Consider the following 21299-nt stretch of genomic DNA (forward strand, 5'->3'; position numbering starts at 1 on the left):
AAGAGCCCCCAGTCCCACCGCCAACAACCATCCAATAGCCCGCTTGGCTTAGTGGTAAAGCGTATCACTAGTACGGCGCTTGGGATCCGCTCCTGAGACCTGCTTGGTAATATGATAAGATCGTCAGTTCGATTCTGACAGTGGGCATTTACTTTTGCTGTTTAGGTTGCTGAGTCGCTGGTATTTCGGTAACTTTTTTTTGGCTTCTTTTTCTTGGGGAATTGTTTAATTCGTCGTTACTTGGTAAGTAAGTAAGAGCTCATCCGATGTATATTAGATTTCGGGCTCTCCCGCTTTAAACTTTAATTTTTGTATAAGTAATCCTTGCTCGCCGTCGAGACTCGTGACTGCGAGCCATCTATATCAACCCCAAACCTCCTTACAGATTCGACCTGTTTACCCGCACCAACCCCTCCTGCCAGCACGACAGCACCAGGCGGCCCGAGTCCTTCCCCCAGAACCGCTGCTCCACCAGCACGCGCCCGTCGGCGGCCCAGCTGGTGCTGCGCTCTGACACCATCCACTCGTCGGCCCGCGCCGCCGGGTCGTGGAACAGGACCGAGTGATTCAGGCTCGTCTGCACCGAGAACCGCGACCTCCTCCTCCTCCTCTTTTTCTGGCCCTCCTCCACCTGCCGCGGCTGCTCCTCCTCCTCCGGGTGCGCCAGGTTGACCGTCGTGATCAGCAGCTCGTCCGTCAGGAACGCGAGAGCCGCCAGGTGGTGCGCCGGGGTGGCGGCGTCGGCCGAGAGCGGGGCGGCGGACCGCACGTAGCTGCGCAGCCGGAAGTCGGACGGCTTTCCGCGCTTGGTTTGGCGTTGTGCTGCCGGCGGCGGCAGGATGTGGCGCCACTCAAAGGGGTGCAGCGCCGAGTCCACGGCCGGGTTCTGCAGGCCGACCAGGGCCAGCAGCGCGCTGCTTGACGTCGACGGTATGTCGAGCGGCGCGAGCCCGTCCATCGGCGGCGGGGCGATGGTGTCCTCGAGGTCTTTTACTCCGCTGCTGCTGCTGCTGCTGCTATCCGGCGACGTGGGAGGAGGGGCAGCAGCAGCAGCACCACCGCCGCCACCACCACCACCACCACTAGGCAGGGACGACGGATCCGGCGGCCTGTGCAGGCCGATGGTGGCGACGAGGACGCACCGGCCGCCCTGCTCGGCGCGCACGACGCGCGTGCAAAAGGTGCGGCCGTCGCCCGCGCGCTCGACGCGGTACAGGAACCGCGGCGAGGCCTGCCCCGGCCGCACGAACGTGGCCTGCAGCGAGTGCACCGCCTGCGACGCGTCGGCGCTCAGCTGCGCCGCCCGCACCGCGTGGCCCAGCAGGAAGCCGCCGAAGATGCCGCGGAAGCCCTGGCCGGGGGTCCAGGGGATGCTGAGGGGGAGGGGGTGTGAGGTTAGTTCGGGTGCTGTGTGTGGGTGTGTCTGCATTGGCGGGATGTACAGTGCAGGGAACGGGATTAAGAAGAAGAAAAAAAAAGACAAATAAACACTCACTTCTCGTTCGTAAACACATCGGGCCCATGCTCCGGAGCCGCGATGACAGATATCAAGGGCTCAACGGGGGCCTGCACGGCCATTTCGGGCGGGCTGGGCGACTTATATACACTCGGTCGGATGCGGTGCTGACCTGGACGAGCCGCTGCGCCTGCAAGTTTATTGTAGGTGGATGGGAACGGGTCGTTAAATTTAATTTTTTTTTTTTTTTTTTTTGATATGGGATTCGTTGTCAACGTAGGCAGGGATCAAAAGGAAAAAGAAGAAAAAGCACAAAATCAACAGCCGAACAACCATCCTGTATCAATTGGGCCCCAGAGCAGCATATATAGCTTGCCGCGGATGTCTGCCACCTCTGCTGGACCTCGGCTCGCCTAGGGGTTGATGCAGCCACCGCCCTGCTGGCCCCCACGCACTCGGTAGGCAGACAAGCGGCTGACTGGGCTGGGGTAATTGGCAGGCAGCATACATACACGCAGCAACTTGCTTGAGTGTGTGGGTGTACAGGCGCTGTGAAAAGGAAAAAAAAAATTGGGTGGTCGGATACTACACTACTTGCTGCCTGTTTGGCAGAGTCTCTCCGAGAATCTCCCGCTTCCTAATATCGGGTATAGCGCCATAGTGATATATGCCAAGCATGACACCCAACCCGATCGATAGCGCATAATCAACCGAGCTGTCTAAATTATCTAGGTCGAAAGCAGGCGCAAAAATATGCATGATAGTCAAGTGTGATACTCGCAGTACACGTGAAAGCTTTTTGTTGTTTGGGGATATCATACCGTCATGAGGAGAGAGAGAAGTGTCCGTCCGTGGCAACCGTAAGGAAAAAGAAAAGAAAAAAAACCACCACCCAAAATGCCCTAAAGATCAAGACGACGAGTAAATGGAGAGTCCCAATTCATCGTCTCATACACGCTCCACGTCTTATCATCCTGCACCGCACTTTTTTAAAACTCCCCGTCGCCGCCGCCGCCGACGAGCCCGGCAGTCCACAGTCCGACCAGACCCCACCAGCTGACCTTCCAGCCCCTCCAGAGGCCCTCCATGCCCTGGCCCCTAATGACCACAGGCTCGGGGGCCGTAGTGGCCTTTGCCTTGCCCTTCTTAGCAGACTTGCCCTTCGCAGGTGCGGCCGCGCGGGGTGCCGGCGGCGTGACCACCCTCGTCCCCTCGCTGGACACGATGTGGCGCATCGTGCCCAGCACGCCCTCGTACCTCCCGCAGGGGATGATGGTGTCGAGCGCGGTGGCGCCCGAGTCGAGTGCGTGCACGTGCTCGGCCTCGGCGAGGACCGAGGCCTGGCCGCGGCGCAGGACCGTCTCGAGCGGCAGCTTGACGAAGAGCGCCACGTTGGAGGAGCAGAACTTGCTCAGGCTGAACGAGGTGGGCGACGACTCGCGGTCGATGCCGAAGCGGGCGCGGAGCATCACGGGCGTGGAGAGCGTGAGGACGGGGTGCACCAGCGAGTGCAGCATCGTCGGGATCATGAGCACCGGCGGGCAAAAGTACGACGGCAGGTTGCGCACCATCTCGACCGACCGGCGGGGTTGCCGCGAGACCGAAGTCAGTATGAGCCTGGTCGTGTCGTGAGGAGAGCCCTGTCAGTGATCATGTCAAACGTGCCAAAAGGGCAGACCCCTGCCGCTTGGCATGTGATTGGGAGGGGCAGCATTTACCTCGTCCGGACCAGGTCCAGCGGGGCGAGAATCAGGCCCGTGGCGACGGCGGCGCCAGCGGCGATGAAAAACGACGCCCACGGGTAGGGGGACGCGATGTCGACCAGGCGTGTGACATCGTCCTTGACCCCGAGGTCGGGCACGTTGAAGAGGGCGCACAGGAGGCTGCGCGACCAGTTCTCCAGCAGCGACTGCAGCGCCGAGTAGACAAAAGTGGCGTTGGAGGCCTTCCATATCCCCCACGTGCCCTCCTTCTGCCAGAGCTGCGCCAGGACCTCGAGGACCGAGTCTGGCTTGTTGATCTGGAGCTGGCCGGGACCGGCCGTGTTACCCTGAGCCGCCGGCGTCCTTGCGGCGGCGTCCTGTGGCTCGAGGGTCGGGCTCGCCTTCTGCCGGTACGAGCCGCCTCGCTGTGAGGGGGTGGGCGTGTCGGGTATGTTGGATGTGAAGTAGTTTGTCTCCTCATTCTCGGAGTCCGTGTCCGCGGCCCACTGCGAGTTGGGTGACGACCAGGTCAGCGAGGGTCATCACGCATCACGCATCACGGTGCACGAGGCCACGCGGCAAAATCACATACCTCGTTAGGCAGGGACGGCACCGTCGGCCGCTTGGTCTCGGGCAGCTCGATGGGCGGAGGCTCGACGCCGTACTGGCTTCGGACTTGCAGGATCGTCCTCGAGACCTCAAAGGGCTGGGCCATCAGGACCGACATGTACTTCCACAGCGACTCATCCAGCAGCTCCTTCAGCGCCCGCACGGCCGAGGGCGACGGCTCCGAGACGTACTCCTTGTAGTCGATGTCGGCAAACATGTCGCGGGCCTTGGACGCGTAGTGGGCGCCCGTCGCGTTGCCGCCGCCATGGTGCGAGAGGGGTTTTGGGCTGGGGCTGGGCGTGGCGGCCTGGTGGTGGTGGTGGTGATGGGGGTGGTCGCCGGCCGGGGCGCCGATGGAGGGCGGGATGTAGTAAGGGCGGAGCGGGTTGACGCCGCCGTCTCTGCTATGACTCGCCATGATGGTGTTGCGAGGCGGCCAGGCTCATGGCTGGGCTGGGCAGGCTGGTGTGGGAGTGAGATGCTTGTAGCAGGTTGGGTCGAGATCAAGCAAGTTCGGGCTTGGGCTGGACGCAGCCCCCATTTGTTGGTGCAGCCGATGAAATTCTTCGGCCAGTAAGTTCGCCATCCCCGCTGATTGGCACGAGCTGATTGGACACCCCCACCAATAAGACCCCAGCACCACACAGACGGTGAGCGGCAACATCGGAGATAGCAGCCTCGCAGCCCCTCCCCCCGCTGGAGCTGCCCGGTAGAGTACCTTGGCCACGCCCAGGGTCCATTTTCAGCTGGCACAGAGCACGCGAGCTCTTAAACAGGGGGCGCCTAGGCCCGCTGGAGGGGGGGTTGTCGACTCCAACAAGGAAAAATCTCAGGGCCAGTGATGTCAAGCTTATTTCCAGCGCCGGTGCTGGCACAGCTCTCGGATCTGAGTTGAGAGGCGCGACGTTGAGAATCCAGTTGAAGACCAAAGACTGCATCTTTGGTCCGAGGCACCCCTGGTCCTCTAGTGCCCTCCTGCCCGCTCTGTCTGATCCGTTGCGCTCCGATCCCGAGCTCGGATAGCTGCTGTGTGACCGTGATTTTTTTCAATAATTTTTTTTTTTTTTTTTAGCTCCTTCCTCTTCCCCGAAGTTGCCGCCAACCTTCGTCGGCCTCACCATGTCCACCCCGAGCCTCTTCGCACAATGCTTACGGGGTTCGCGAGGTCCTCTGGCAAGAGCCTCGGCCTCGCGCGCCTCTCCCCTCACCCGAACATTTCGCACATTTCGCACAAGCAGCAGCAGCAGCAACAGCAGCGGCAGCAGCAGCTCCGGCCGAATTCGACCTCGCGCCTCCCATGGTGGGAAATCTAGGATATCTACCTCCACCCCGGCACGGCTCCTCTCGACGACAAGCCCCCGGTTGCACGGTCACGTCACCCCGCCGAAGCCTGGCGAAGAGTATGCAGTTGCCCTAATAGCTCCTCGCCTAGCTATCCACATTGTTTGATTTTCAGCTGACCACAGCTCGGGGGAAACTGCGCAGACTGTGGGTGACATTCATAGACAAGGAGGGCCAGGAGGTCAAGCTCGCCGTGTCCAAGGGGGACAACCTGCTCGACATTGCGCAAGCGCACGACCTTGAGATGGAGGGTAATGCGCCCCCCCCTGCCCCAGCCCAGGCATCCCCCTCCCTCCCTCTCTTCCCGCGCAAGAAGCAAACCAGGCCAGAATGCTGACTGATAGGTGAATCGCATCCAGGGGCTTGCGGCGGCTCCTGTGCCTGCTCGACCTGCCACGTCATAGTGCTGGACGACGCCTACTACGACAAGATGCCCGAGCCCGAGGACGACGAGAACGACATGCTCGACCTGGCCTTTGGCCTGACCGAGACGAGCCGGCTCGGCTGCCAGGTAACCATGACCAAGGAGCTGGACGGCCTGAGGGTCCGGCTGCCCTCGATGACGAGGAATCTGCAGGCGAGCGATTTCAAATAGCGACACCTGGCCCAAAGTGGGAGGGTGGTTAAATAGGAGGGAGAGAAGGGGGCTTCTCACTGTTCTTCTAATCTAGGCCAGGAGGGGCCGGGAGTGCCCAATGGCTGGATTTGTACTTCACGATACCATCAAGCATTCAGCGGGTAATTCCGGGAAAGGAAAAAAGTAGGTATGGGCTGGTTCTGGACATGGCCGTAGACGGCGTCGCTGTGTCATATACATAGAATATGACCGCACGGCCCTGCATAACGGGCTCGCGGAATTGAGGCCAACAGTCTCTGCTCTTATTCGGCTCTACAAGACATTATGGCATTGAGCGACTCGATGAGCCGGTGAGTTCATGAAAAAAGAAGGATCCTCGAGGCCTTCATGCCTCCTCCAGCGGCCCCTTCTTGAGCCCACCGCCCCCAGCGGCGATGAGGTCCAGGAAGCCCTTCTTGGTCATCTCCGTCACCTTCTCCTCGCGCCTGTTCATGCCCACGACGCCATCCGCCCGCACCGCGCGCTGCGCGTCGGCCGCCTTGACCTGCGTCGCCCGCACGGCGTTGAACAGCTTGATGACACCCCTCTGCGCCACCTTGCGCAGCCTCTTTTCGGCCTCGAGCATCTCCGACGTCGTCGTCGTCGCCGTCGCCGTCGCCTGTCGCCGCTCGTCCCCATCCCCACCATCCTTCTTCTCCTCCACCCCACCGTCGCCGTTGTTATTGTTGGTGGCGACGAGCACGTCCCGCACCCGGCCCTTGTCGAGCGCGAGGCGCCGCTGCTCCGCCATCTTGCGATGCGCCTTGGCCTCGAGCGCCGAGTCGACGGCCAGCCGCGCCGCCTCGTGCGCCTCGGCGCTGCGCGCCAGCACCGGGTCCGCCCGCCGCGAGGTGCTCAGCTTGGTCGACAGGATCTTGGACATGGACGTTGCGAACGCCGCCGGGTCGTTGCGCTTCGACTGCTTCTTGCCGCCGCCACCGCCGCGCCTGCTGCCCGCCGCCGCCGCCGCGCCTGAGCCGTCCGAGTCCGAGTCCGAGGCGCCTTCCGGGTCGTCGTCGGTATTGTCGTTATTGTTGTCGTTGTTGTTGTTGTTGCCGCCGTCCGAGTCGCCTTCGCTGTCGCCGTCGCCCCCGCCGCTCTTGGCTTTCCTCGCCTGCGCCTTCTTTGCCGCTTGCGTCTTTGTCGGCTTTGTGGCTTTACTCCTCACTCTTGCGCCTTCTTCCCTGCTCGAGCCCTCCCCGTCCGAGGAGGAATCGTCCCCGCCCGAGGACTCCCCGTCGTCGACGGCCATGTTGTCCAGGTCCTCCGCGTCCGAGTCGAGGAGGTTCACCGCCGCGAAGTCCTGGCCACCCCCGGGCCCCTCCTCCTCCTCGTCGTCCTCGGAGGAGCTGTGGTACTCGCGCTGCTTCCTCGGTTTCTTGGCCGGCCGGCCCTTGGGCAGCCTGGGCTTCTCGTCTCTTGACCTCTTTTTTCCTGTGAAGCCTGCCATATTGCCGTAAGTCTCGTTCCTTGCAGTGCTGGAAAAGATTGAGGCTATGCAGAATGGGAATTGGAATTGGCTGTCCAAGGCTGGTGAGCATCTTTGATGCGAAAGCTCTGCAAAGACCAGGCAAAACGCGATTTTTTGGCGGTGATGGATGGCAATACCGCTCTCGGTGGGGCGCGGACGAGGGGACAGTGGGGACTGATGGGCTTGGCAGATTGACATGCAGCCTGGAGAGAATGGATGCGTTCACACCCGAATTACCACCGAGGCAAAAAGAAAAAAAAACAGACAAAGAACTACCACATCAACCTTCATAATTGGATATCCATGTATATCAGCCAGTTGTATGGAAAAGCAACGCTTGATGACCCCTGAAGCATCCGTCCAACACAAACAGGTATCTAACCACAACATCTACAAGTATGGTGAATGAATACAAACAGTCTCCATGATACACACTTCCAAATCCAAACTCGCGCCTTGGTATATCCACCACTTTAACATGAAACCCAGCCCTTGCTTGCGAAACCAGTATCAATCAAATGCAACAGGGAAAAAAAAGGCAGAGAAAGGTGAATCGAGTTATTGCAAGACAGGGACGGACGGAATAAGTAGAGGCGGAGGCAAGGGAGATTCACTATCGTGTAAGCGAACAGGGCTAAACAAAAACAACTAACAAGTGGGGAGGCGCACGACGATGTTTTCGTAAAACATATACTAACTAGCGTTCAAATGCAAAGTGCTTTGGGTATACGTTTGCTTGGACAGGACAGAGAAAGATATTGCTGGAGACAGAAAAAAGACGGAACATGGAAAATGCTGCCGAGGACGAAAACAAAAGAGGGGACAGTATCAAACGGGATAAACAACAGGGGAGGAGAAACAAAACAGACACACCGAGAAGTTGGCGGTGCTCCAAAAGGCCAGTAAGCCCAGGCCAAAACACACCCCAAAGGCATTGCACGCCAAGACATCACCAACAATCAACGATAACCCACTCAGCCTCGGCCAAAGGCCTCGTCCTGCTGCGCCATAAAGTTCTTGGCGATACTATCACCGCCCTCCGCGGCGGCCGCCATCCAGTGGATGGCCAGGCACATGGGTGCCGGGTCCGTGCGGACGTCGCCGAGGCCGGACCCGACAGGCCCGCCCCCGGCCCCGACGGAGCCCCCGCCGCCGAGGCTCGCGCTGTTGCCGCCGCCAGCGCGGGAGCCACCCGCTCCCGAGGCCCCACCGGCACCGCCTCCGACGCCGAGCCCCCTGCCGGCGCGGCTCCCACCGCCTGCCCCGCCGCCCGACGTGGCGGCGTAGTTGTCGAGCACCACCTGCCGGAAGACCCCGCTGAGCTTGGAAAGCGGCAGCGTCGACCGCTCGAGCATCTCGGGCTCCGACAGGAAAGAGAGCGCTAGCTCGCGCTGCGCCGTCGGATCTCCCTCCTTGGCCGTGATGGTGAGCATCTTGCCCGCGTGCACCTTGCCGAGCGACGACAAGGCCGGGGGCGACGATGGTTTGTGGCCTTCGAGGGCGCTGCCGCTGCGTGCCGTTGATGCCGACACTGCCGAGACGGCAGACCGAGTAGACCGCGCAGACCGCGCAGATGACACGCTCTGGGCGTCGATTGACCGAGCGCCTGTCGATCCGATTGATGGCTCGATTCCGACCCAGCCCGAGGGAGTGCTCTTGGACGAGGACAACCGAGCCGACTCGTTAATCTTGTCTGCGACTTCGACCATGGTTCGGCAAACCTCCTGCTTCAGGAGCAGGGCAGCCAATCCCGCGTTCCAGAACGCCTTGCCCCGGTCCGTGTTGTCGAGAATCGAGGCGTTGACAAAGGATGCGATGAACTGGAGGTCTCGGAACAGCGTCTTTGGCCGGACCGACGCGTCCCTGAACAGCGACCGGAGGACCTCGACGATGCCGTCCGTATGGCTCGGATCTGCTGCCGCGGTCCGCGCGTCGAAGCCACCGCCGCGGCCACGACCAGCGGGCAGGGCTTGTCCGTCAATTCCAACAAGCGCCTGAGAGCGTGCCGTCATTGTGTGCGAGCGGCGCTCCCTGACGTTGTCAATGGCCTTCTCCAGCGGCATCATCGCCGACTGGGCCGGCTTGCCGTCGTCAGTGGTGCAAGCGTCCTGAGTGCTCCCCGCGCGAGCATGTGTGCCTGTGCGCTTTCTGGAGCCGCCCGACGCCAAAGAAGCCACAATTAGGTGCTCTAGCTCGTACAAGGCTTCCAGCTTGACGTAGGGGCTCGGATGCACACAGAACATGCGTAGAAGGCGCTGGTATGCCTTGATAAAGGGAAACTCGGCATCCCTCTCCCTCCGCTTGGGCCTCCGATGGGGAGTACGAGAGGGGTCGTTGTGCTCCCCATAGTCACCCGGACGAGCCGACGGATCCTCCGGGAGACGCGGGCTCTCGGTGTCGCGCCGGCTGGATTCGGCCGACGACGGGCCCTCGCCAGCTCCGCGAAGGTCCGCAAAGCTCCTTTTCTTCTCCAGGAAACGTCGCCCACTCCCATCCTTGGACTTCCTCTTCTCCGAGGCGCTAGTCTGCGGCGGTGCCGGGGACGGGGACGGGGAGTTGCCCGCCTGCGCAGCCTGGGCGGCCTGGGCGTCCATCTTGTCGCGATGTTTAATGCACTTCTGGCCAAGGTCCTGGAACCAAAGGTCGGCCTCGGATCCCTTGGCAAAGACCAGGTTGCCCAAGTCGGAAAGCAGCAGGCTTGTGAGCGACCGCTTGAGCCGTGCGAGGAAGTTGGTCTTATCCTCGGACAGTCGCTGCAGCATAATGGTCTCGTTGGAAGACGCCGCAGTCGCCGGCCGGACGGCCTGGTGCTGGGGCGAGAGAGCGCTGTGATGGGGAAACGAGAAGGAGCCGGAGAAGCTAGTCAGGCTCGTGGCTGGAGACTGAGGGCGTGGCGGAACCGTAGGCGCCGCGGAAAGGGCAGACTGAAACTGGGACCAGTACGTGATGCCCGAGTCGATTCCATGCACCGGTGAGGACGCGCCAAAGTAGTCGGGCGAATCGACCGCGTCGCCCAGCGTGCTGCTGACCGTGGCCCTCGAGGCGCTGAATCGGCTCGAGTCGAACGAGTGCTGGCTCATGTTGAAGGACGAGACGCTCCTCAGGTCACGAGAGACGGAGCTGAAGCGGCCAGGGAAACGACGGTCTCCATCGCTGACGACGCTGGATGCGTCATCCCAGTGAGCATCCCGGTCTCTAGCCTTGCTTCCGTCGAGATGTCCCCGGTCGACGGCGTAGAGCTCATTCGTCCAGAGCTCGGCACTGGGGTTGACTCCGTCGCCAATCAGCCTGCTGACGCATGAGTGCACCTCGACGCTCAGGCGATGGATGCGCTCTTCGCCCTTGCAAAAGTTCTCGACGCCAAACTCTTGAATCCACTGCGCTGTCGTTTCCGACTGGTCGTCAGAGAGCTTGTTGCGGAAGCCGTAGTCTTTACCGCCGCTGAGCATGTTTGCCATCTGCGACTCGTTGCTGTATAGGAACGCCAGACGCGCAGTCTTGGGGGTCGAGGGCGCTGACGGAACCGGAGCGCCCATGGACTTGAGGGCGGCGGCGATGTTGGAGCTAAAGTCGTAGTGTGTCGAGTTCCGCACATCGATGACGTACCAAGCCTTGTCTCTGAGCGCCGAGAGCCGCCTCATCATGCCCTCGATGGCTCCTTCGGCGCGCTCCTGCGACTGCTTGAGCCAGACAAGCCAGGCGTCGTACTCCTCAATGGCGGATGCCGATCGCCGGATGGAGTCGCGCGGCCCGCGAGAGAAGATGTAGAGCAGAACCGCAAAGCCGTTGGATCGCAGAGACGATGACGAGAGGGCGTTGAGGCGCTGCAGGGTCCGCCAATACTGGTGCGCAGAGACAAAGTCGGACTGTGCACGAGACTGAGCAGATGCTGCCGTCAACATGGAGACGAGAACCGACTCCTGACCCCCAGCGCCGGCTTCCGAGTCTACAGAGCCGCTTCCAGAAGAACTCAGGTCGGCGTGGGCCGCGTTGCTGGACTCAATATCAACAGCGCTCGCGGGGACCGGTTGTGTGTGCTGGCGGTAGGGGTTGTTCGAGTTTCTGATCTGTGTGCTCTTCTCTGTCGAGATAACCTTGTTCTTGGAACGGTACTTCTTGAGCGTCGACGTGGTGCGGTTGCTGAAAGTAGGCGCATGCGCACCGCTGTCTGGCGACTCTTGAGGGATCTCGTACTCCTCGACCAGCCTCAGGATCGAATCGCGAAGCTGGTGGTAGTCCTTGCCTAGGTCCGGCCGGTCGTCGTCCTCCTCCTCTTCATCCGTGTCGCTTGTCGGGGAGTTCTCGTCCTCGTCGACCTCGTCGTCTGGGTCGTAAGTCATCTGCGTCGAGAGCATGTTGCCGTCGGCAGAGATGAACAGAACCGACCAGCGGTCCATGCACGGGTGGCATGTGCCCTGGACAACCTCGGGGCCCAGCGTCTGCGTCATCTCGTGGAGCGCTTCCCGGAGGCGGAACCCATCCTCTTCGTAGGTTTTGACCCGCTTCTGAAACGGAATCGGGGGCGAGTATCTACTCGAGTTCCCGGTCCGCTGTTCTTCCAGCAGAGGCTCGTGTGAGGTGGTGGCATCGCTGAGCACAGATGATAGGCTCGTGCTGATGACCGAGGCACCGTCATTGTTGTTCGTGTTGTTGGGATTGGCACTATTGCCGGTGTTGCGTGGGGATATCACGGATATGGGCTGTGAGATGACAGACATGCCAGATATCGAGTTGGCGCCCGATCTTAGCCTGTTTGAGTGAGCAGATTGCGGCCTCTTTTCCGGGAACAGAGCATTGATCATGGTAACCAAATCGGCCGGTGCAATGACGAGGTACGGGTGTACCTCGACCGTCTCCCTCAGCGATGTTAGAGATCGGGCGGGCAGGAGCCTGGTCTTCCTCCTCGCGGAGCGTGGACTAAAACGGCCCAGGATGTTCTCAATGTGCCTGGTGGTGTCGGGCTTGACTGGCTTGCCCGAGATGACGTCCTGGGCTAGCCTGGATGCGTACATTGCCACGGTCCGCAGGATCTTCTGGCGGCCGTAGTCCGTAATGTGGTACTCGGCCATGATGCCACGGGTTTCCGGGTGTATCATAACCTCGGGGAGCCACACCTGGAACAGCCAGCGGAGCACGAGCTCGCGCCGCGTGCTCTCGACGAACTGCGCGTCCAGCTTCTTCAGAATCTCGTTGCCCAGCTCAATGAGACCTTCGGGGATCCCCGTCTCGTCCTCGTCGTCCATTATCTCGAACAGCTGCTCGACCGCCTTGTCGTAGAACCTGTCAGCGGCGCTGGAGTCATCCCTGGACCAACTGCTGAGATTAAAGCGGGTTCCGTTCTGGTCCTCTGCCCTATCCAGAATGAAGGCGCCGTCTTCCAGGATCTTCATCAGGTACCACTCCATGTTGGTCCGGCCGGGCCAGTCGCGCATGGAGGACCATGCATTCAGGACAGAGAAGAGAATCGAATCGTTGCCCGTCCTCTGCTCAGTGATCAGCCGGGCCATGGCAGTGGCCCAGATGTCGGTCCTGCGTCGGTCCTCGGCACTGTCCGGGCCTGCCGAGTTTGCGAAACAGGTGTGGATCAAGGAAGAGAGGGGATCATGGCGCTGAAAGGAAAGCAGCTGCTCAACGTGGCTAACGGGGTTGGCCGACGACCTGTGGGACCCGCTCCTCAACGCGGACGTCCGGTCCCTGAGGTTGGACGTGGGGAGGCGCGAGGAGGAGGACGAGGCGCCGTGAGAGGGGAGGACGGAATCGATGGGCTCGGGGTTTTGATCAAACGTCTTCAGGGCAGAAAGCTCGGTCGAGTCAAGAGAGCAGAGCCTGGCAGCCAAATAGTCCGGGTTGGTCCTGACCTGTGTGAGGAAAGCCAAAAACGCCTCCCTGGACGAGGCGGCGATGCTATTCAGGAAAGGGGCGCTGGCGTCGCCGGCGAGGCCCGGGGAGTTCAGGCTCTCGGAGGAGCCGACGCCTGGGGAATGCAAAGACAGCGACTCCATCTCGGGCTCCAGCATGGCGTACTTTCTGCTCTCCATGCAGCTCAGGCGGACATCATGCACGGCCTTGTAGAGGCTGGCAAAGGCCTTCTTCTCCTGTGTGCGGAAGCAGTTTACCAGATTGCGGTAGGCCATCTCGCCGCAGCGGGTCAGCCTCGCCGAGAGCGCCGTGGCAACGAGGTTCCGCTGCAGGCGCACGCGGTTGTTGGCGCGCTTGCGCTCCTGATACTTGGACAGGCGCACCAGATGGGCCAGCTCCTCCAGCGTCAGCCTGTTGGGCTCGGGCTCGGCAAAGAAGGGATTCGTGTACTGCGAGACATCATGCAGCAGCAACGATGGAAGCTTGAGGGGCGTGGGGTTGCCACCCAGGGCGGGCAGGCTGTCATCATCGCCGGTGGCAAGGCCTTCTCCCAAGGAGCTCTGGACCTGGTCCTGGGAAAGAGGCAGCGGAAAGGTCTGTTGCGCAATTATGGGCTTTTGGGATAGGGTCTGGGACCGGTGCTCGGAGCGGCGCGGCACCTCATCGCTGCGCCTGGCCGACATGGCGGCGGCGGCGGCGGCCTTACTAGTCGTTCGCGAGGGGCTCCTAGACCTTGTTCTCTGCGGTTTGCACGTATCGACATGGCCGTCGGGAGAGGGTAGCGGCGACGGCGACGGTGACCTGGAGGGGAAGGGGCCCGGGCTAGAAGGCTCAGCTTTTTGAGCAAGGTGCCGGTTAGCAGGGGGCTTGCAAGCGGGCGAGGTTTCCAGGGGGGGCTTTCGCCAGGCCTGGACGCCGGTGGGGCTCCGGCGCACGTACGATCAGGTGAGTTGGAGTATATGGGCGACGAGAGTGATCGTTGCATGGAGATCATAGTGGGCGCATGGAAGAGGAAGAGTCTGAACCAGCCGTCACAAGAAGCTGTAAATCGTACTTGGGCCGGTCCTCGATGTGGGTCTCGGCGGGTTGGGCGGAGCACTCGAGGGGGAAGCTACGGCGCGATCTCGGATCGTCTCGTCTCGTCTTCTTGGAGGCGGCGGCGTGGGCCTGAGCTTTGCCTCCGCCGGCAAGCTGGACTGGGAAAGAGGTGACCTCGGCGCGCAGGATTCAGGGATGACACCCGTCGGTGCGGTGGCACGCGTGGGCGTGTTTGTGCGAGTTTGCGAGGGGCGGGTCGCGAGCGTCGACGCCCAAGCTCTATGTGTGTGGTATGGTATGGAGGTAGTGGTAGGTAGGTATACGGTCAGGTTGCCTCGATGGCCGTAACCTCACGAGTCTCGCGCAGGGTTAACAACTACGGCATTGGACTCGAGGACGTAGGGTCGAGTCGCGCTCGGGGGAGGCGTGCAGGTAGGTAGGTATATGTCCCGCACGGGTCGGATGGAGTCGGATGGATGCAAGGCCTGACAGCTGGGGTTAGGTGGTGGGAGCACAGGAGGTGGCAGCAGGAGTCCAGACGGGCGCGGAGGGGAGCAGGGAGGTCTGTCCGCAGTTGGGATGGAGACAACGCTTCTCTTTTGGGGCCGGCCGGCCTGGTCTAAGACAGAAATGGGAATACCTCTGGCTGCTGGCAGCGAGCAGGAGCCGGGTTTCGCTGAGCTCTCGTGCATGCAGCGGCAGCAGCAGCGGCGGCACCAGCACCAGCACCAGCACCAGCACCAGCAGGAACAGCAGCAGTAAGGCCGTGGGCAAGCAAGCGACAGGTCTTGGTCTGGTGGTCCAGTGCTTGCCGGGCTGGGTCCCTCCGCGCCCTCAGGCTGCAGGCTGCGTTGTAGCTGCAGGCAGGCGGCAGCAGCTCACACGGCGCTGCGGTGCGCCCCAGCACTGGGCGTGCGTGGGGTAGGAGGGTAGGGACATGGGGCCAAGGTACGTACCTGCCCAAGGCCCAAGGTAGGGTACCTACAGCCAGAGGCAGACCTTGGGAGTGTGAGTGTGGATTTCAATTTGACGCGGCGCCCCGGCGCCCACAGCACTCGATTGGCCCCTGCGGCGGCGAGCTAGGCTCGTTTAGGGCCACGCGGTTGTGCCCTTCGGGGACACGGACGGGAGAAGCCACTCTGCAACTGCCACGCCAGCTAGCTCTGGAGGCCACCACCGGGCAGCAAACCAACCACCAGCCCACCAGCACCCTTTCCAGCCGCGAGATGCCCACCTCCATCCCTCCATCCCACCCAGCAGCAGCACCGCCGACATGTCAACAATGCACGGGACCTCGGGGCGACCGAATTTTCTGGATTCTTAATTCTGGATTGTTTTTTTATTATTTTCCCACTTGCTTTGTTTCCTACATGTTTTTTGTTGTCCCTCGGCACTTATCCCTGTCCGTCCTTTTTTTTTTTTCTCCCGTTGAATTTATCTCTAGCCCCCTGCCCCCCGTCTTCGTTTCCATTGATCTGGCGTGCTTCACCATCCATGGCCTCCCCCGGCCACCATTGGCCAGGCTGGTTGACAACGCATCGTCATCCTCCCGCCCAGGAGCCCGCGGTCCCGCCACAACCCACTCCATGTGGCGACAGTCAGGGCCGTCCCAGTCTTGCCAGCCTATGGGTTGCCGCAACGCGCGCTCATCATAAACGCCGTCTTCAGCTCGCTGAGTCTTATATGTATGTAGCAGTCAGTCATAGTCGGTCGCATGTCATGTCGTCGGCCGCCTGCCCACTCGTGTTCGCGGCTCTGGATGATGCGCACATCGCTATACCCGCGTGCACCGCACTTGACCCCTTCAGCCAACAGCAGCCGCCGGCCTGGGGCATCCGGCGGGACCAGCCTCAAATCTTCCTTCGCGCCCGTGTGGTGGGTACCCAGCCTGCCAGTTTGCCCAGGTACACCTTGCGAGGCAAATATCCTAGGTGCCTGGGCGGTAGGTGGTATCTATCTAGCGAGTGGCACCCTGAGTGGCAGCCCTCGTGGTGGTAGTGGTAGGCACCTAACGTGAATTGCTGCCCGCCCGCCCATCCGGATGGAACTGCGGTGAGCCCTTGCGCCGACCGGGCTCGCTTCCATCAGTGCCTTGCGCAGGGGCCCAGCATTGAATGGAAGCCCGACAGCTCCCGTTTTTGCGAGGCATGGTTGCCCTGGCCTCCCGCCATGGTCGTGACTGAGCCCGTTCTGTACCCCTCTTTTTTTTTCGCGTCCGCTCGTGAGCTGGCGTGCATTGCATTCTGGCCTGCCTTGCATTCATCGCCTCCCCCCTTTCCTCCCTCTTGTTTTCATTTATTGGTACCGATTTTATTTGCTAGCCTCCCTCTGCTTCCTCCCTTCCCCTTGGGACGGCTCCACCGCACTGCGGCTGCCAGCGCACCGTGAGACCCAATCATGGACCGCCTGCATTCACCCCTCGGGGTCCCCTCCCAACTGGCGGAGGCGATGTGAGCCCGGGCGGCAGTCAGCGGTCTCGGTCCTGCTGTCACCCGACGGGCTCTCCTGTGTCTCTCGACCCATCCTTGCTTTCCCACCTCATGGCTGCCCATCCCCCATCCCCCACCCACCCACACCTCTCCGAGCCTGTCGCTCCTCGGGACTGGACGAGAACGGAGTCGCGGCACCCAAATGGCCCGGGCCCAAGCAATAGCCAGTCTAGAAGCCCAATGGCAGCCGTGGTCTTTTTTTTTTTCTCCGCCCTCCCTTCCGGGCCGCCTGGCGCGGACTGACATCAGATGACACCGCACGTGCGAGCGCAAAGCGCAAAGTACCTGTTGCAGCGCCATCAGGGTGGTGTGGACTTTGTCAAGACTGCCCGCCGTGCCTGCGCGTTCTTGGCTGGCCTTCCGCCTGCGATTCGTCCAAGCCCCGGCGAGGGATTGGATACCAACAAAAGCATGGCGTCTTCTGGAGAAGAAGACACCTTTACCAGTTAATGCATGTGAGTAATGTTTTGTTTGGAGTGCTCTTCCATGCAGCCTGGACAAATCGAGCTTGCTTGCATTTCCCATGTGGATGTTGATCCGCAATATTCCGCCTCCTTGGATCTGCGCTGGCCATGAACGAGATCATCACAGCCCCAGGGGCGCCCCCTGAGGGGCACCAGTATTTTGATGAAATCCACTTATTGCCCTCAGCCGCCCACGAGCTTTTGATATTCCCCCTCCTCTGAGCTGTCCAGTTCACCGCCGCAATCTGTCAAGGTCTTGTGACGGGACGACGTCCTTCACTGCCACCCCTGGGCCAGCAGCCAACAAACATCCTGTGTTTTCCAAGGCACTCGTCCACTGCTCACCGCCGCAATGACGGCCCGCCCAATCCCCGGGCCAGGTCGGCGCCTCTTGTCGCTCATGTGCCCTGGCCCTTTTGCCTATCAGAGCAGCTCCGTAATCTTTTTTCCCCTTCTTCTTTCGCTCTGACGTTCTCGTTGGGAGAAGGACATAAGTATACCCACAGAGCTGCTGTAGAACACATCCGTACACGCCGTCCAACGCGACCAGTTGCCGTGCCAGGGCCGCCCCGTTGGACGGTGGCCGAGATTCCGTAGTAGGCGCTAAGGCGCATTCCCGATATTTCTAGATTGCAGCTGCACCTCGATCAATTCGGCCTCCTTGCTGACGACGCTGTTCTCTGGAGGGAGCAACTGGACGGATGGTGCTGTGCTGCAGCCGAACAAATCATGCGGGGGGTTTTTTTTTTGTTTCTTTAGGTCCTGCACCTCAGCTTCATCTTTTCAGCCCGGGCACCTACCACCACTCACACCCCACCATCTCGGGATCTCATTCACTCCCGCATTCACCAGCACGGCCCATCTCAGCCAATTCACGTCGAAACGTATTCTGCAGACACCCGTCATGTCCCGTATAGGCTCAATGCCGCCTGGTGCCCCCGACAGGAAAGGCCCGTTGTTGGTTGTGTCGTGCGCTGTGTCGCCGACAACTCATCACGGGCGACCTCCCAAGATCCATGCAAGGTCTCAGATGCGGTCGGATTTGACTCACACACCAACCTTCCTCTATCCCGTCCACCGTAGTAACAGGGACCTCCCGTGTCTGCTGGGACAGGAACGTCCATACTTAACTACCTGTCCCAAGGTACCACGACAATGTCACAGGATCCGTTACCGAAAACCGCTGCCAAGGGTCATGTAAAAGCAATATTTGGCTTGAGCCCGGACGTGAACTTCCCATTTTATACTGCCACATGCGATGATACACCCATGGTGATGCGGGTAATACACATCGGTGCAACCGCGCGTGGTCAAGAGCTTGCATGCGCAGGTGGATAAATTTCGCAAAACAAACAACAAAAAAAAGCAAACAGAGCCCGTGATGCAGCGAGTGCTTCGAGAACAGAGGCGGCCTGTCCGAGTGATCAATGCAGGCCTGCCCCAAATCTCCTTCCTATTTGCTGCGTTGTCCGGGTCGCCCTCCACCCGCCGCGATACAATGTGAATCTGCCGGTGTGATTCGTCCTCCCAGGCGACGATCCGCCGCTGTCGAGGTGTTGATGCAGCTAGCCGTGGAGACTGCAACATCAAAAAAATACCGCGACGCCAATTCGAGAGATCGTAGGAGCTGACTTCTTACCAAGGACACTCCCATGTGTTTCCATGCCGCGGTTCGTCACTCGGCTTCAATTCCTTGTCATCTGGCATATGAAGCAACCCACCAAGAGCATCTGGGGTTGTTGGCAGGGAATTCATGCAGCAAAGGCCTCGTCTCATAGCACCCTGGGGTCAAGTGAGCGGCTCCGTTGCGCGTATCCTCAATGTTTTATCTCTTTTTCATCTTTTCTCCCTCAAACTGGCTCTCTCACTGGTGCCTAGCTTGAGCACGCGATCGACTTGCCGTGGGGATGGGTGTGATTGAAACAGATCTCGGCCATTCTAAGCAGCCGAATTGCCAAAGCGGACATCAAAACCTTTCAGCACGCTCATGATGCTAGCAGCTTCAACCTCGATGGGAGGACGAGGAGGGGCCGTGCCGGTAGTGGGCTGCTCCGCCTCTGGTCTCGGTGCCGCTTTCAGGAGAGGCAGCCAATTGGCGATCTCGTCTGTTGCCCGGTTGAAATGGCGATGACTTGATAGCGTCTTGTAAGTGTCGGCACAGGAGAGGCTCAGGCCGAGTTTGCTGCTTGGTGGCTTCGTTGCTGTCGTTGCCGGTTGCTTTTTGCAGCAACCACCTGGGCCCCCTCCTCCGCAGCAACCACCGCCGCTCTTCCCGCCCTGGCTGTTCCTCTCAATGTTTGCAGCCAATGAACGGCAGAACAGTCCAGACATCGGGTCCGCAAGACATTGAGCACAGGTTCCGGGCCCTCCCGGCCCACACGTGGACTTTGGTTCGGTAACCCTCTCAGCAGCTGCGGCAGGCCTGTTGCCATTTTTGATTGATTGCACCCCAGGAAGTTTGATGGCCCCGGTTGCCGTCACTTCTAGTGGGGGCGGGACGACATCCGTCTCAGATGGAGGTGGTGTCTGCACCTGACGAGCTGCATTGGCGACTGGGTTTGGGGCGGGTGGCGTCGGGGCTGTCGACAGCACTGGAGCCATTGCATCAGCGCAGACGCAGTAGGTCCCCTCGGTACAGAATCCGCAGGACCCCCCGGGCGGGATAGGCAGCTGAACCGACCCAGGCGCGAAAGCCCGCGGTGCTGCCGGCATGGGAGGATTCGGCTTGCTGCTAGAAAAGAATGTGGTAAAGTCGATCTCCATAGCCGCATCGGATCGTGCCCTCTTCTCGCCCGGCGCAGTTGAAGGCGATGTCGACCGATGGGGCCGCTTCAGATCTGACGATCCCATCGCGGCGTTGAGTGTGGCCTCGAGACATTCGCACTTGGAGCCGAGTGTGCATTTCCCACATCCGACCACTGCGTTTGCCAAAGCCTCCTCTGCGCACGCGCATGGCCCTCCCGGAGCACACGAGCCGCACGAGAGCGACGACGATTCACCCGTCTCCACATCCTCGGGCGGGGAGATGATCTGCGAAATGGAAAAGGAGTGGACGGGGTGTCGTGGCGCGGGTGCTGACGTCGTGCTCGTAGTGCTCTGCCTTGCTCCAAAGGCTGGCTGGTTTGAAGACGCTGACTGGAGGTGGCTGCTGTACACGCTGGGCCCCCCAGCGAATGTACCACCTGGCTGCCCGTTTTGCGGCGGGAGCAGCGTGACACTCCCGTTTCTTGACGACACCATAGAAGGTTGATGAATAGTGCCCTCGCTCCACCTCCGTCGCTCGAGCCGCTCTCTCTCAAGCATGTTCTCCAGCACCTGACACCGGGTCATGAGAGTCTGGGCCTCAACCTCCAGCTCATGGATGCGGTCCTGAAGCTTTTTCTGTTCACGCTGGTGCTCCTCGGACTGCTCCTCCAGCTGTTCCTCCAGCTCACCAACCCGCGCCGCTCTTCTTTCACGGAATGCCCTCTGTGCAGCACGGTTTTGGGCCTTGCGCTTAGTAGGTGGCGTGTCGGTTGCCGGCTTGCGCCCCGGCTTCGGCCTAGGCGGTATGACCCATTCCTTGCTCGTCACGGAACCAGGAGCTTTCGCGGCAGCCGGCGCTGGTGCTGGAGACAGTATGGACGCCATCGGGATTCCAGTTGGATGGGACCTTGGATGTGGCCGCGCACTTTGGCCGGCGGTTGGGCGGATTGATAAAAGCGAGTTTGGTCGGGGATCAGTCGTGGAGACGGCAGTCAGGACCGTGGGAGAAATTCCATGGGTGTGAGGGGATTTGGTCGAAGTGGGGCTCGGCACCAAGGCGTGAGGTGAGCCGACGCCGCCGCCACGAGTCGTCGGGGCAAGCATGGGCGCTTTCGAGATTGGCATATGCTGGGCACCTGTATTTGGGTCTGCGGAGACGACTCGAGGGCTTTTCATCGTTAGGCGAACTAGCTTTAGCACCTCGCTCTTCTTTGTACTGAGAAACGTCGAAATGGTAGAACGCACCTTGAGGCTGATTTCGCACTGTAACGGTCACGAGATGAGTGTGAAAGAATAGAGAGAGCAATATGAAAGAAAGCGAGAACCACCACAATTATTTGGCTGTTGAGACCCCTCGGGCCGGTATGGATCGTGCGTTCGGGGCTGGTTCCTTTGCTTGGAACGGTGGCAGGCAGTCGAAAGCAGCCTACACATGAGGAACCGGAAGCCAGGGAGTTTTTGTGCTTATGGACTCGCCAGTCCCAATGAAGGCTGGTCTCAGAAATTAG

General features: G+C 60.6%; 8 protein-coding genes and 1 non-coding gene across 9 annotated transcripts; 2 read left to right on the forward strand and 7 right to left on the reverse strand.

Moving 5' to 3' along the window:
• The first annotated feature begins 37 nt into the window (after positions 1-37).
• Positions 38-147, forward strand: GGTG_20193. The gene has a single exon. It is a non-coding gene; the product is annotated as a tRNA-Thr (tRNA).
• A 69-nt stretch (positions 148-216) lies between these two features.
• GGTG_09854 (hypothetical protein) lies at positions 217-1797 on the reverse strand. Its single transcript, XM_009227713.1, has 2 exons — positions 1496-1797; positions 217-1373 (listed from the first exon to the last, which is right to left on the reverse strand). The coding sequence occupies exons 1-2, from the start codon at positions 1576-1578 to the stop codon at positions 380-382; spliced, it is 1077 nt and encodes a 358-aa protein (XP_009225977.1). The 5' UTR covers positions 1579-1797; the 3' UTR covers positions 217-379.
• Positions 1798-1944: 147 nt separating this feature from the next.
• Positions 1945-4351, reverse strand: GGTG_09855 (hypothetical protein). Its single transcript, XM_009227714.1, has 3 exons — positions 3752-4351; positions 3175-3665; positions 1945-3073 (listed from the first exon to the last, which is right to left on the reverse strand). The coding sequence occupies exons 1-3, from the start codon at positions 4184-4186 to the stop codon at positions 2446-2448; spliced, it is 1554 nt and encodes a 517-aa protein (XP_009225978.1). The 5' UTR covers positions 4187-4351; the 3' UTR covers positions 1945-2445.
• A 174-nt stretch (positions 4352-4525) lies between these two features.
• On the forward strand, positions 4526-6091 carry GGTG_09856 (2Fe-2S iron-sulfur cluster binding domain-containing protein). Its single transcript, XM_009227715.1, has 3 exons — positions 4526-5168; positions 5254-5360; positions 5469-6091. Exons 1-3 carry the CDS (start codon positions 4888-4890, stop codon positions 5702-5704), a joined length of 624 nt encoding a protein of 207 aa, XP_009225979.1. The 5' UTR covers positions 4526-4887; the 3' UTR covers positions 5705-6091.
• GGTG_09857 (hypothetical protein) lies at positions 5823-7328 on the reverse strand. Its single transcript, XM_009227716.1, has one exon. It carries the CDS (start codon positions 7173-7175, stop codon positions 6072-6074), a length of 1104 nt encoding a protein of 367 aa, XP_009225980.1. The 5' UTR covers positions 7176-7328; the 3' UTR covers positions 5823-6071.
• Positions 7312-14707, reverse strand: GGTG_09858 (hypothetical protein). The gene is made up of 2 exons (XM_009227717.1): positions 13995-14707; positions 7312-13890 (listed from the first exon to the last, which is right to left on the reverse strand). Exons 1-2 carry the CDS (start codon positions 14047-14049, stop codon positions 8171-8173), a joined length of 5775 nt encoding a protein of 1924 aa, XP_009225981.1. The 5' UTR covers positions 14050-14707; the 3' UTR covers positions 7312-8170.
• A 1009-nt stretch (positions 14708-15716) lies between these two features.
• On the reverse strand, positions 15717-16043 carry GGTG_09859 (hypothetical protein; the record flags this gene model as incomplete). Its single annotated transcript, XM_009227718.1, has 1 exon — positions 15717-16043. A coding segment is annotated over one exon (327 nt), but the record flags the coding sequence as incomplete, so codon positions are not given.
• Positions 16044-16986: 943 nt separating this feature from the next.
• Positions 16987-18170, reverse strand: GGTG_09860 (hypothetical protein; the record flags this gene model as incomplete). Its single annotated transcript, XM_009227719.1, has 2 exons — positions 16987-18020; positions 18098-18170. The coding sequence occupies 2 exons, from the start codon at positions 18168-18170 to the stop codon at positions 17830-17832; spliced, it is 264 nt and encodes an 87-aa protein (XP_009225983.1). The 3' UTR covers positions 16987-17829.
• Positions 18171-18196: 26 nt separating this feature from the next.
• GGTG_09861 (bZIP transcription factor HapX) lies at positions 18197-20916 on the reverse strand (the record flags this gene model as incomplete). The annotated part of the gene is made up of 1 exon (XM_009227720.1): positions 18197-20916. One exon carries the CDS (start codon positions 20914-20916, stop codon positions 18985-18987), a length of 1932 nt encoding a protein of 643 aa, XP_009225984.1. The 3' UTR covers positions 18197-18984.
• Positions 20917-21299: the final 383 nt, after the last annotated feature.

The sequence above is a fragment of the Gaeumannomyces tritici genome (genome assembly GCF_000145635.1).
Source record: "Gaeumannomyces tritici R3-111a-1 unplaced genomic scaffold supercont2.5, whole genome shotgun sequence".
Taxonomy (NCBI): domain Eukaryota; kingdom Fungi; phylum Ascomycota; class Sordariomycetes; order Magnaporthales; family Magnaporthaceae; genus Gaeumannomyces; species Gaeumannomyces tritici.